General features: G+C 43.9%; 1 protein-coding gene across 1 annotated transcript in view; it reads left to right on the top strand.

The window, feature by feature from the left end:
• Window positions 1–931: 931 nt before the first annotated feature.
• The window catches only part of LOC117493044 (TBC1 domain family member 23-like), a gene marked incomplete at its 3' end in the record, with an annotated part of 18,832 nt that continues 4,330 nt past the window's right edge, over window positions 932–15,433 (top strand). Inside the window, 5 exon segments of the mRNA XM_034143430.1 lie at window positions 932–1,021; window positions 10,636–10,792; window positions 12,655–12,760; window positions 13,240–13,444; window positions 14,539–14,662. Coding sequence (XP_033999321.1) covers window positions 981–1,021; window positions 10,636–10,792; window positions 12,655–12,760; window positions 13,240–13,444; window positions 14,539–14,662 — 633 coding nt within the window.

Here is a 15,433-nt window from a genome sequence, read left to right as displayed (position 1 = left end):
AAATGCTGACATTACAAAATGCATGGTTTTATACTGCAATGGCAGTGAGATCAACAAATGTGGTCTGAATGGAAGTCAATGAGGCATTTTTGAGATAAATGAAATAATTAAAATAATGAAACAGGCATTTAATGGGTTAAAATCCTGCCAATGATTGAATGTTTGGTAGTTTGGAGTACGTGAGAAGTTGTATATGTGATTCATGAAAAAAAAGTAGAAAAAGATATTGATGTATGATGATTTAATAGCAGTTATTATGGGCGTGTACATTTTTGCCACGAAGGTGTCCAGAGGTAGTATCTGACACTACGTACAAATTAATAATGCAGTCAAATCAATTTTGTTGCTAATCTTTGACACATCCCAGACTCTAATAACCACCAAAGTTCCATCCCTCTACTAATTATTATATTGAAAAAAATTCATTTTTTGTGTTTTTTTGTAAGAGAAATTAAATAATTCAAATAATGAAACAGGCATTTAAAGGGTTAAAATCCTGAAAATTATTGGATGTTTGGTAGTTTTGAGCACGTTAGAAGTTGTTCAAGTGATTCATGGAAAAAAAAGTTTAATAAAATATTGATGTATGATGATTTAATAGCAGTTTCTATGAGCGTGTACATTTTTGCCACGAAGGGGTCCAGAGGGTGCAAAATGCATCACGAGAGTATACAAAACATGTAAGAGTAAACAACATTGGATTTAAAAAATATGACTCAAAAGAAGACTTCTTGCAAAAATCCATGCCAAAAGCTGTAACACAGCTGAAATGAACACCAAATCAAAAAAAAAGTCAGGAAAAATGTACAAAAATGCCCGAGGAGGGCACAAGGGTTAATGATCTCTTAACACAAATCAGACCGATTAGTTGATCAGTTGATCAGTTGATTAGTTGATTAGTTGCAACAGCTCATTGATCACTGACGGCGTTCGACACGTAGACCGTGTTGACGTCACTGACGTGCTTCGTCATCAGAACCATGGCGGACTGTGTGGAGGCGGAAGCTCTTCAGGGCAGCTGGTGAGCATCTCTCTCTATCTCACCTTTATCACACCTTTATCACACCTTTACTCCTCTGTCGAACACCTGGGCGAGCTTCACCTGACAGGGTGTCATGTTTAATATCTAAATATAACACTGCGTAGTTACTGTGTTCCTCTGGGTGCTACCCGTTAGCTCATGCTAATGCTAATTAGCCTGGTTTGATTACATTCGTGTGTAGCCTATATACATCCGAGTTAAAAACATGACGAGCTTCAGAGAAAGATCCGTCCAAGGATTTACGTTCCTGTCACTTCGTTTCTGCCACTGACTCGTATTAAGGGAAGCCTGTTAGCCAGTAAGCTAACAATAACTAGCCGGTGTTTCTTCCCTTTAAACCGAAGAGACATCCTGTCAGTTCCTCTAGAGCAGGGGGGTCAGACTCAACACACAGCGGGCCAACATAAACAAATGGGTGCCAGTGGAGGGCCGGACTGGTTCAATGTTTATTGCAGAACGTATTGAAATGAACTTATTGCACATATTAAACCTGGAACTAACAAAGCTTCAATTATTGTCTATAAAAACATTAAACATTAAATAATCAGTTGCATTCATTTCTCATGGCTCGATCTGCAGCTTCTCCAGAGTCATTTCTTATGAGTACATTTCTCCACAGGCCAACAACAGCTTCAACAAAACTATTTCCCTCAAAGAACCAAACATGCCCTGTTGTCGTGAGAGGAAATGCAGAAGGAAACATGTAAACTCAGTGTGCTGCTCTGTGATGCTAGCTCAGATACTTGGCATCTCCTCTTGGGTGCAAGTTCATCAATGTTTGGGCTCAGGCTCTGAGCTGAGGAGACCCTCAGGGTGGAGTGAAGGTGTGCGTGCAATATACCGGAGGGTCTGATCTAATAGAAATTAGAAATTATCCTGCGGGCCGAAATTAAATCCACCACGGGCCTGATTTGGCCCCCGAGCCTTGAGTTTGACACATGTGCTCTAATGTCACGAGTCTAACAACAGAAGGGTTCCTAAGAACATTCACCCAGGTGTTAGTCTGTACCCAGTCTGTACCCAGGTATTAGACTGTACTCAAGTATTAATCTGTACCCAGTCTGTACTCAAGTACTAGTAAGTACTTATCTGTACCAAAGTACACATCTCAGGTATTTGTATTTGAGTATTTCGCTCCATCTCAGAGGTAGAAATCGAACTTTAATCCAGTGAGAGCTTCAGTTCCATTTTACAGAGTGATGTTTGGACTGTCATCATTATGTTTTTCTTTTATAATTAATACATTACGTATCATTGCGTTACGTATCATTGCGTTACGTATCACTGCGTTACGTATCACTGCGTTACGTATCACTGCGTTACGTATCATTGCGTTACGTATCACTACATTACGTATCACTGCGTTACGTATCATTGCGTTACGTATCATTGCGTTACGTATCACTGCGTTACGTATCACTGCGTTACGTATCACTGCGTTACGTATCACTACATTACGTATCATTGCGTTACGTATCATTGCGTTACGTATCACTGCGTTACGTATCACTGCGTTACGTATCACTACATTACGTATCATTGCGTTACGTATCACTGCGTTACGTATCACTGCGTTACGTATCACTGCGTTACGTATCACTGCGTTACGTATCATTGCGTTACGTATCACTGCGTTACGTATCACTACATTACGTATCATTGCGTTACGTATCACTACATTACGTATCATTGCGTTACGTATCACTGCGTTACGTATCACTGCGTTACGTATCACTGCGTTACGTGTCATTGCGTTACGTGTCATTGCGTTACGTATCACTGCGTTACGTATCACTGCGTTACGTATCACTGCGTTACGTGTCATTGCGTTACGTATCACTGCGTTACGTATCACTGCGTTACGTATCACTGCGTTACGTGTCATTGCGTTACGTATCACTGCGTTACGTATCACTGCGTTACGTATCACTGCGTTACGTGTCACTGCGTTACGTGTCACTGCGTTACGTGTCACTGCGTTACGTATCACTGCGTTACGTATCACTGCGTTACGTATCACTGCGTTACGTATCACTGCGTTACGTATCACTACATTACGTGTCATTGCGTTACGTATCATTGCGTTACGTATCACTACATTACGTATCATTGCGTTACGTATCACTACATTACGTATCATTGCGTTACGTATCACTGCGTTACGTGTCATTGCGTTACGTATCACTGCGTTACGTATCACTGCGTTACGTATCACTGCGTTACGTATCACTGCGTTACGTATCACTGCGTTACGTATCACTACATTACGTATCACTGCGTTACGTATCACTGCGTTACGTATCACTACATTACGTATCACTGCGTTACGTATCATTGCGTTACGTATCACTGCGTTACGTATCATTGCATTACGTATCACTGCGTTACGTATCACTGCGTTACGTATCACTGCGTTACGTGTCATTGCGTTACGTATCACTGCGTTACGTATCACTGCGTTACGTATCACTGCGTTACGTATCACTGCGTTACGTATCACTACATTACGTGTCATTGCGTTACGTATCATTGCGTTACGTATCACTACATTACGTATCATTGCGTTACGTATCACTACATTACGTATCATTGCGTTACGTATCACTGCGTTACGTATCACTGCGTTACGTATCACTGCGTTACGTGTCATTGCGTTACGTATCACTGCGTTACGTATCACTGCGTTACGTATCACTGCGTTACGTATCACTGCGTTACGTATCACTGCGTTACGTATCACTGCGTTACGTATCACTGCGTTACGTATCACTACATTACGTATCACTGCGTTACGTATCACTGCGTTACGTATCACTACATTACGTATCACTGCGTTACGTATCACTACATTACGTATCATTGCGTTACGTATCACTACATTACGTATCATTGCGTTACGTATCACTGCGTTACGTATCACTGCGTTACGTATCACTGCGTTACGTGTCATTGCGTTACGTATCACTGCGTTACGTATCACTGCGTTACGTATCACTGCGTTACGTATCACTGCGTTACGTATCACTACATTACGTATCACTGCGTTACGTATCACTGCGTTACGTATCACTACATTACGTATCACTGCGTTACGTATCACTACATTACGTATCATTGCGTTACGTATCACTACATACGTATCACTACATTACGTATCACTACATTACGTATCATTGCGTTACGTATCACTACATTACGTATCACTGCGTTACGTATCATTGCGTTACGTATCACTGCGTTACGTATCATTGCATTACGTATCACTGCGTTACGTATCACTGCGTTACGTATCACTACATTACGTATCACTGCGTTACGTATCACTACATTACGTATCACTGCGTTACGTATCACTACATTACGTATCATTGCGTTACGTATCACTACATTACGTATCATTACATTACGTATCACTGCGTTACGTATCATTACATTACGTATCACTGCGTTACGTATCACTGCGTTACGTATCACTACATTACGTATCACTGCGTTACGTATCACTGCGTTACGTATCACTGCGTTACGTATCATTACATTACGTATCACTGCGTTACGTATCACTGCGTTACGTATCACTGCGTTACGTATCATTACGTTACGTATCACTGCGTTACGTATCACTGCGTTACGTATCACTGCGTTACGTATCACTGCGTTACGTATCATTACGTTACGTATCACTGCGTTACGTATCACTGCGTTACGTATCACGACATTACGTATCATTGCGTTACGTATCACTACATTACGTATCATTACGTTACGTATCATTACGTTACGTATCACTGCGTTACGTATCACTACATTACGTATCACTGCGTTACGTATCACTACATTACGTATCACTGCGTTACGTATCACTGCGTTACGTATCACTGCGTTACGTATCACTGCGTTACGTATCATTACGTTACGTATCACTGCGTTACGTATCACTGCGTTACGTATCACGACATTACGTATCATTGCGTTACGTATCACTACATTACGTATCATTACGTTACGTATCATTACGTTACGTATCACTGCGTTACGTATCACTGCGTTACGTATCATTACATTACGTATCATTGCGTTACGCATCATTTAGCTGGCGCTTTTATGCAAAGGGACAGTAAGTGCACAAACCGTAGAGAAACTCAGAACCAAAGGAAGCTGCAGATATATTCACTTCATCAGGTCTACCATTTGAGCTGCTGCTGAATTCGTAAAAAAGATAAAGATAACTCTATAAAGTGCTTTTTACATTTCTGTCATCATGTTTTTTTAAATACTTTATCATAATCTATGTAGTTGAGTGATGTAGTTCATCTGAACCCGAAAGCATCTCAGCTGAGAGTCAGTGGAGGAAACAGAACATTATTAAACATCGGTGTAAGGGTCTCACTAGCACTGAGCTAGCTATCCATCCAGTTAAACCGTTTGAAAGAAAACTCCAGCACAGTTGTCAGTTGAAGTCTCTTTACTTGATGAAACTGTAAAGACAATACAGACATAACAGTTTATTATTGACTGCCCGACTGACGAGCTAAATAGACAGAATACTTCACACAATGAGCTACGGTGCACAAACTGAGAAGCTAATCAGCCTAGCCGCTAGTAGCTTAGCCGCAAAGAATACTCACTGCATTCCTACAAACATAAACATTTTACATACAACATATTCCCATGAAGCCACAGTCTGTCGGACAATAACACTCACAGACGATGCGTGAACCAGTGGGAAATACGAAGCACAGCCCATGGAGAGCAGACGTCCGTTCATGAAACAACCCAAGCTACACGTGGAGCAACAGGAATCGAATAAACCACTAGAAAGCAGCAGTGTCAAACAACCACCACAAGGTGGTGCCAAAACACAGCCAAGAAAACACATACACGACAGATATACACCAAAAACACACATCAAGGACAGAACACTCCCCGCCTGGGGTTTTTAAACCCCAGATCAATCAACAAAAATCAGTCTTTGGAGACAGCAGCAGGACCACTTCTGTAACAGGACGAGAAAAGATCCTTTTGGTCTTGTCCTTGGAGATCTCTACCTCGATCTTACGAACCAGTCCATCCCTTCCTGGGAATGTCTTTGTGATGGTGGCCATAGGCCATTCGTTTCTCTGAGCCTGATTGTCTTTCAGGAGAACAATGTCCCCCTCTTGAAGGTTTGACCTCTTAGACCGCCACTTGTGACGAGTCTTGAGATATTCTTTTCTCCACCTACTCCAAAAGGTGTCCGCCAGGCTCTGAACTTGCTTCCACTGCTCTTTAAAGAGGTCTGCCTCTTCAAAGTTACCTGGAGGAGGTGGTGTAGAGCCTGTTTTGAGGGTCAAGAGCATTGATGGGGTGAGGATGAGAGGTGACTCTGGATCTGAAGATACTGGAATGAGAGGTCTAGCATTGATGACTGCTGTCACCTCAGCCATGAGCGTAAGCAGAACTTCATGCGTCAAAGAAGACTTCTTCTGTTCAAGCAGCAGATAGTCAAGAATGCGACGAGCGATGCCAATCATCCGTTCCCATGCCCCACCCATGTGGGACGCATGTGGCGGGTTGAACACCCATGTGCAGTTCTGCGTGCTCCGGTACTTCTCCACGTTGTTGCCACTGGGATCTGTAGTCTTCATTTGCAACTCTACAACAAAGTTAGTGCCACAGTCAGACCGTATTTGTTTTGCTGTGAACTCTAGAAAGTGGGCTTTCATCTGTGGCCGTTTTTCCAGCATGCGTCTCAATAAGGCAAGACGATCTTGTGCTTGTTTCCTATTGTTAGGCAGCCTCTGTCTTGGTAACCGGAAAGGTAGTGGTCCCACCCAGCTCTTCGAGCTGTCTTGATGAAACTCTGCTTCCATGATCTTAAGAAACTTCATATCTTCTACGGATGGGGCTAGTTTGTGGTCTTTGGCAGTTTGCGTGAAGATGGTTTGACCCAGACTGTCTGCATCATGTGTTGCTGTGCTGAACTTAGAGGTCAGTGCTGGATGATGTGTGTAGTCAGGGGTTTGATTGAAGATTTCTCTTACCTTGAGTTGGTTGTTGCATGGCTGCAGATGGCTAGTACGACCATTCTCCAAGATAGACGTCTTGTAACTGTTCACCTCTAGTGGTTCGCGAGCACCTGCTAGACACACGTCACCAACGACAACCCATCCCAGGTCCAGCCTTTGGGCGAACGGTGCGTTGTCTGGACCACTTATCTGCTCACGGACCTTGTGGACCCTGAGAATGTCTCTGCCCAGCAAGAGGAGTATGTCAGCGTTAGGATCGAGAGGTGGTATTTCGTCGGCGATGCACTTCAGGTGAGCATGGTGATGAGCTGCATTTGGCGTAGGGACTTCGGAGCGGTTGTTGGGAACTTGGTTGCACTCTAAAAGTGAAGGCAAAGGAAAGCTTAGCTTTTTGTCTGCTGATTCCACTGTGAACCCACTAGCTCTTCTCCCTGTTGTCTGAGTTAGTCCAGCGCATGTTTCCAGTGTGTAAGGGAAGGAAGGCCCTGTGATTTTGAAAACGTTGAAGAACTCAGAGTGTGCCAAGGAACGATTACTCTGCTCGTCCAGTATTGCATACATTTTCTTGGCCTCTTCCGAGCGACCAGCTGGATACACACTTACAAGGCATATTTTCGAGCATGCTCGTGCGCTAACACCTTCACCACACACTTGTGTGCACCTTGATGTGACCTGATAGTCTGCTTTGTCTTCCTCCCCGCCGTGCTCTGAAGAGGGAGGAGAGGGCTTAGGTTTCCAGACTGCTGGTCCTGGGTGTAGTGCTGACACGTGACCCGTGCTCCCACATTCTATACATTTCACCTCAGCCGTGCAGTTTCTAGCGAGATGACCAGTAGAGGAGCAGCACCGGAAGCAAAAGGAATGTTCCTTTAAGAGCTGTTTGCGCTCCTCTAGACTCTTTTCTCTAAAGCTTCTGCATTTCTTCAGAGGGTGTGGTTTCTTATGTAGAGGACAATGGTTGTTTGGGTCTGTTAGCTTCTTATCCTCTCTGCTTTCATATCTGTCAGCAGACGACACTTGTGTCTTGTGAACAGATACAGGCATCTTCGTGGATTTCTCCCACGTACTCTTTTTCTCCATAGGAACTGTCGTGGAGAGGTTGAAGCTGGGATCATTACGAGCTTTTGCCTCTGTACGAACAAAGTCTGCAAAGACAGAGAAAGGTGGGAAACTGACATGATGATCACGTTTGTATCTTGAACCATAAGATATCCACTTTTCTTGGATGTTGTATGGGAGTTTTTCGATGATGGGCTTAACCCCTCTGGAAGTATCTAAATATGACAGACCTGGGAGGGAGCCATCTCTCTTAGCAGCCTCAAGCTCTAACAGCAGGTCTGCTAATTCTCTGAGTCGTTTTGGGTCTTTGTTGGTCAGTATGGGGAAGCTTTCCAGCTTGTCAAAGAGAGCCTGTTCAATGACCTCAGGTGAGCCGTATATTTCCTCAAGCCTCTCCCAGGCCATCATTAGTCCAGCGTCAGGGTGTCTGATGTTGACGGCCTTGATTCTCCTCACCTGATCTGATGACTCTTTTCCCAGATATTTGCAGAGCAGGTCGAGTTCTTCTCCAACAGACAGATCCAGACCAGCAATAGCACTTAGGAAGGACGTTTCCAAGCCCAATAATTCATTGGTTGATCGTCGAATGTTGTGAGGCCTGATGTCACTAAGTTACTGCGGGCAAGATATTTAGCCAGATCGTTAGTGGTTTGAGGGTTGTGGTAACTGGCTTCATAGGGCGTACCTTGGTTAGGCTGATAAGCAGAGAATGGAGACTGCTTATTGAGAGTCCACGGCGGTGCTGGTGTACCAGGTCGAGGAGCCTTTAATGTGTGGTGAGGCGTAGTTTGGGTAGAAACAGCAGCTTGTGTTTGAGCAAGGCCTTTAAGTGAGTAGGACTGTGTAGGCTTAACATCCTCTCCTTTACTATGTTGTGATGGTTCATTTAGGTGTGGGCCTATGGAGGCAATAATGTCACTAATTTTGCTAGGCGATCCACCTATTCTGCTGGTTTGCTCTTTCACATAAGCAGCGGTGCGCTGGTACATAAAGTGTTGAGACACTGGATTAGAGCCTCTGCTGGCCTCTTCAACATCAAGCTCTAGTAAACCAGCCTGCAACATTTTTACTTCAGCTATGGCAGCATCTTTCTCCTTTTCTTCCTTTAATGCATCAAGAGTAGCTTGAATGCGTGCTTGCTCGACTTTTAGCTCAATTTCCCACTTAGAGTGTGATGTTCTAGCCTGTGCTGCTTCAGCCCTTGCCATAGCCATAGCCAGTGCTAAATTAGCCTTTGAGCTGGATGATGAGCGCGACGCACGTGTGTGCACAGAGTGTGCGTTTACACTTATTTTATCCATGTTGTCATTTTCTTCCATAGTGGCTGGGTTGTGAATTCAATAACGTGGATGAAGAGATAAGCTGGCGTGAAGGCTGTACATATGCACTGAGTTAGCCACTTAGCTCTTGGTGTCGCTCCGTAGGAAGCCTGTCTCCGTCCCCGGAGCTGGCTGTAATGCCGTCTTTTCACTGTAAGGGTCTCACTAGCACTGAGCTAGCTATCCATCCAGTTAAACCGTTTGAAAGAAAACTCCAGCACAGTTGTCAGTTGAAGTCTCTTTACTTGATGAAACTGTAAAGACAATACAGACATAACAGTTTATTATTGACTGCCCGACTGACGAGCTAAATAGACAGAATACTTCACACAATGAGCTACGGTGCACAAACTGAGAAGCTAATCAGCCTAGCCGCTAGTAGCTTAGCCGCAAAGAATACTCACTGCATTCCTACAAACATAAACATTTTACATACAACATATTCCCATGAAGCCACAGTCTGTCGGACAATAACACTCACAGACGATGCGTGAACCAGCGGGAAATACGAAGCACAGCCCATGGAGAGCAGACGTCCGTTCATGAAACAACCCAAGCTACACGTGGAGCAACAGGAATCGAATAAACCACTAGAAAGCAGCAGTGTCAAACAACCACCACAAGGTGGTGCCAAAACACAGCCAATAAAACACATACACGACAGATATACACCAAAAACACACATCAAGGACAGAACAATCGGTAACCAAAACATTCGACTCAAAAGCCTTCATTTACCAACAGGCTATAAACATGACACTGCAGGACTCATTAGAGCTCTTTCCACTGAGTAGTATTATCACCTGAATACGATCACATCGTATAATCATAAAGCTAGGTGTGTGTTGATAAATATCATAAACACATATCTTTATATCTGAGTTGATCACCTGGGAACAGTTTGAGCTAAAGTCCAACACCTCCACGACATCTACTCAAGTACTACTTAGAGGTACTTCTACTTTACTTGAGTATTTTCATGTCCTGCTACTGTGTACTTCTCCTCCTCTACAGTTCAGAGGTACATGGTGTACTTCTACTCCACTACATGTATTTAATACCTTTAGTTACTTCACAGATGTGGATGAATGATGTGAAATATAACCAAGTGTTAAATCAGACTTTAGTTCCACCTGGAGTAAATCCACAAGCTACCCTGCAGTATACAAAGTCATTCAACCTGATCTCCCCCCCCCCCCCCCCCCAGGGACCAGGATCTGATGGAGGCTCTGGACTCGGGCTCTGACATGGAGACGGAGAGAGGGATCCTCCAGGAGAGAGGGATCCTCCAGGAGAGAGGGATCCTCCAGGAGAGAGGGATCCTCCAGGAGAGCTCGGCCCAGCACAGAGCCAAGATGTGGAAGGTGAGAGGAAGCAGGACCCTTCAGTCGTCCTGCAGCGTCACAGCAGCTAAGGGTCCCCTTCCTAAAGTGTCCCCTTCCTTAAAGGGTCCCCTTCCTAAAGTGTCCCCTTCCTTAAAGGGTCCCCTTCCTAAAGTGTCCCCTTCCTTAAAGGGTCCCCTTCCTAAAGTGTCCCCTTCCTTAAAGGGTCCCCTTCCTAAAGTGTCCCCTTCCTAAAGGGTCCCCTTCCTAAAGTGTCCCCTTCCTTAAAGTGTCCCCTTCCTAAAGTGTCCCCTTCCTAAAGTGTCCCCTTCCTAAAGGGTCCCCTTCCTTAAAGGGTCCCCTTCCTTAAAGTGTCCCCTTCCTTAAAGTGTCCCCTTCCTTAAAGTGTCCCCTTCCTTAAGTGTCCCCTTCCTTAAAGTGTCCCCTTCCTTAAAGTGTCCCCTTCCTTAAAGTGTCCCCTTCCTAAAGTGTCCCTTCCTTAAAGTGTCCCCTTCCTAAAGTGTCCCCTTCCTAAAGTGTCCCCTTCCTAAAGTGTCCTTGGCTGCATCTCACTTCTCTTAACTTCATTCCTTGCGTCCCTCACTTGCGTGGTTTCCCTGCGTCTAGTCCCTCCCACCAGGAAGCATGGAGAGACGCAAGGAAACCACGAGAAGCAGGGAAATGAGTTTTCAGAGCAATGGGACGTCCTTTCCTCCGGAGTGTCACGTGAAGCGACGTCCGTTTGTGATGACGCTGCACAGCTGATCGTCTGACAGCAGCTCTGTCCCTGTTATTTTCACAAACACCCCCGCCTCTGTTAGTACACATTTACTGACACAAACATGTGTATCATCTGTTGTAGACCCAAATACATTAAATAAGAACTCATTCTCAAAAAAGATAAATACCATTCTTAAAATCAATAGTTTGATTAATATTGATTAGAGTGCACAATAGAAATAAAATAATTGAGAGAAGAAAGAGAGATATGTTATCTATCAAAACCCAGTTAGATTAACATTCATTGGATTGTCCACTTAGTTGTTCAGATATATCACATATGTGTAACTGAATGATGCATTCATTGAAACAAAACACAGTATGAACTGAGGAGTGAGTCCCGTGAGTTTCATGTGTTTTCTTCACTCCGCTGGGAAACTGCTCTCATGTCAAGAAGCATCAGATCAGTGCGCTGCATCGTCCAATCAGTGAGCGATACACAGTAAGGGGGCGGGGCGAGTGGCTGAGGATTTCATCGGAGGATGGTCTGGTGGTTCCTCGGTTATCGCTCCTCCATTATCGCTCCTCCATTATCGCTCCTCCATTATCGCTCCTCGCTCCTCCGGCAGAAATAAGAGCCATGGGACGCTACTCAAGATGGCGCAGACAAATCAACTTCCGGTGAGACCGAGACCGAGGAGCGAGGAGATGAGAAATAAGAGAAATGAGAAGCAGCCTAAATGTTTCCCTTCTTAAAGTGTCCCTTCTTAAAGTGTCCCCTTCCTAAAGTGTCCCTTCTTAAAGTGTCCCTTTCCTAAAGTGTCCCCTACCTCAAGTGTCCCCTTCCTAAAGTGTCCCTTCCTAAAGTGGTCCCTTCCTAAAGTGTCCCCTTCCTAAAGTGTCCCTTCCTAAAGTGTCCCTTCCTAAAGTGTCCCCTACCTCAAGTGTCCCCTACCTCATGTGTCCCCTTCCTAAAGTGTCCCCTTCCTAAAGTGTCCCCTACCTCAAGTGTCCCCTTCCTAAAGTGTCCCTTACTAAAGTGTCCCCTTCCTAAAGTGTCCCCTACCTCAAGTGTCCCTTCCTCAAGTGTCCCCTTACTAAAGTGTCCCCTTCCTAAAGTGTCCCCTTCCTAAAGTGTCCCTTCCTAAAGTGTCCCTTCCTAAAGTGTCCCCTCCTCTGTGCAGATCGCTCTGAATGTCTCAGGGAAAGGAGACAGTCTGTCTCCGTGGGATGGAGTCCTGGATCTCCCCGAGCAAAACCTGATCCACGCCAGCAGCCAGCAGCTCATTGGTCAGTCCTCTGTCCTCTGTCCTCTGTCCTCCGTCCTCTGTCCTCCGTCCTCTTTCCTCTACTTTCCTTTTTAATCCATTTTAATCTAACTCTCGCTTCCTAATTTCCCCCTGGATGAATACCGTTTTCTGACTCTCTGAAGATAAGAAGTACTTTATTGATCCCAGTTTGGGAAATGTTTGGGAATATATTTTATTTACCACTTTGTCAAAAGTCAACTTTATTGTCAATCTTTCAGTTTGTGTTCAGAGAGATCGAAATACTATTTCCCACAATCCAGAATACAAAAACAAATGCATATAAAAATAAGTATATCCTATATGCACACAATCACAGACACATGTATACATATGCACACATTAAGACATAAATAAAAGCACAACAATCAGTATATACAGTCACTTCAAAATCTTTGGGAATGTGCATTAGTGCAGACGGTCCGTAGCAGCGTTTGTATAAACCCTGGTGTCTTTCCTCAGACCAGCTGAAGGTGTGTGAGGAGGACAGCAGAGACATGGTGTGTGACGTGGAGGCGGTCATCACGTTCTACTGTAAGTCCAGGAACCTTCAGTTCTCTGTGGATCTGAGCTGGCCTCCGCTGCTGAAGCCTCTGCTCGCTCTGCAGCTGCCGCGCAGCGACCTCTACAACTGCTTCTACGCCGTCATGAACAAGTACATCCCCAGGTAACACTCTGTTAGACACATCTCACTGTCCCCGGCTTGAGCTTCAATCTCAGGATCCATGTATTTATTATCCTCTCAACTTACTTGTTCTCAAAATGTTGGCTTTTTTCTGAAAATTTCAAAAGTCTGAATTTTTCAAAAAAATCTCAAAATTCTGAATTTTTCAAAGAAATCTCTGAATTAAAAAAAAAAAAAAAATCAAAGAAATCTGACTTTCCTCAAAATGTTGGCTTTTTTCAGAAAATCTCAAAATCTTCAGATCTTTTTTCAAAGATTCTGACTTTTCAAAGAAATCTCAAAATTCTGACTTTTTCTGAATACTTACAATTTTTATTGATCACTGGTCACCGGCTTGAGCTTCAATCTCAGGATCCATTTATTTAAAGGGGACCTATCATGCAAAATGATACGTCTTTTCTACATGAATATGTGTCCCCGGTGTTCCAGGGAACTCACCAAGTGTCAGAAAACACAACCCTCTCTATTTTCCTCCATACCCAAATCTCTAAAAAAGGGGCTGCAACGGATCTGATAAAAACTGATCCAGATTTGAACACTGTCCTGACGTCAGGACGGTGGCGCTACGGCTATTGGGCCAACTCCACCAATCAGGAGGAGACAGCCACGGCCATTGCCGTTCTAAAGCGCTGGAGATGCTGTAGTACATATGCCAGGCCTGTAGGTGGTGCTGTTCTCACTGAATCGGCCCTTGCTAAAACAGAGCTAGAAAAGGTCAAATTGAGCAAAATGAGGCATGGCTAAAATGCATGATCTGTTTGGTATTTTGAAAAATAAAAAAGTATAAATATGCCTTATATAGGTATGGTCCTACACTATATTATTATAATATAGCATGATAGGTCCACTTTAACTTAAATCTGACTCAAAATTCAGAATCTTTCTCAAAATTTCAAAAATCTGACTTTTTCCTAAAATTTCAAAAATCTGACTTTTTCCTAAAATTTCAAAAATCTGACTTTGTCCTCAAAATGTTGGCTTTTAAAAAAAAATCTCAGACTTTTTCGCAAAAGTCTGAATTGTAAATAAGATTTTGCTGAAAATAAATAATGAGTTTTTGTCCGTGTTGATGTCAGGGAGTGCGTAGCGAGCGGCCGGCCGTTCCACCTCTACCGGCTGCTGCTGCAGTACCACGAGCCAGAGCTTTGCAGCTTCCTGGACACCAAGAAGATCACACCCGACTCCTACGCCATCACATGGGTACGCCTGACAGTCAGTCAGTCAGTCATTCAGTCAGTCATTCAGTCAGTCAGTCAGTCAGTCAGTCAGTCAGTCATTCAGTCAGTCATTCAGTCAGTCAGTCAGTCAGTCATTCAGTCAGTCAGTCAGTCAGTCAGTCATTCAGTCATTCAGTCAGTCATTCATTCAGTCAGTCATTCAGTCATTCAGTCAGTCAGTCATTCATTCAGTCAGTCAGTCAGTCAGTCATTCATTCATTCAGTCATTCAGTCAGTCATTCAGTCATTCAGTCATTCAGTCATTCAGTCAGTCAGTCAGTCAGTCATTCAGTCATTCAGTCATTCATTCAGTCAGTCAGTCAGTCAGTCAGTCAGTCAGTCATTCAGTCATTCAGTCATTCATTCAGTCAGTCATTCAGTCATTCAGTCATTCATTCAGTCATTCAGTCATTCAGTCAGTCAGTCAGTCAGTCATTCAGTCAGTCATTCAGTCATTCAGTCAGTCAGTCATTCATTCAGTCAGTCAGTCAGTCATTCATTCAGTCATTCAGTCAGTCAGTCAGTCAGTCAGTCAGTCAGTCATTCAGTCATTCAGTCATTCATTCATTCAGTCATTCAGTCAGTCAGTCAGTCAGTCAGTCAGTCATTCAGTCAGTCAGTCAGTCAGTCAGTCAGTCAGTCAGTCATTCATTCAGTCATTCAGTCAGTCAGTCAGTCAGTCAGTTAGTCAGTCTTCAGTCATTCAGTCATTCAGTCATTCAGTCAGTCAGTCAGTCAGTCAGTCAGTCAGTCA

This window comes from Trematomus bernacchii, unplaced genomic scaffold, assembly GCF_902827165.1.
Source record: "Trematomus bernacchii unplaced genomic scaffold, fTreBer1.1, whole genome shotgun sequence".
Taxonomy (NCBI): Eukaryota; Metazoa; Chordata; class Actinopteri; order Perciformes; family Nototheniidae; genus Trematomus; species Trematomus bernacchii.
The sequence above is the reverse complement of the archived record's forward strand: the minus strand, read 5'-3'. Positions and strand labels throughout refer to the sequence as shown.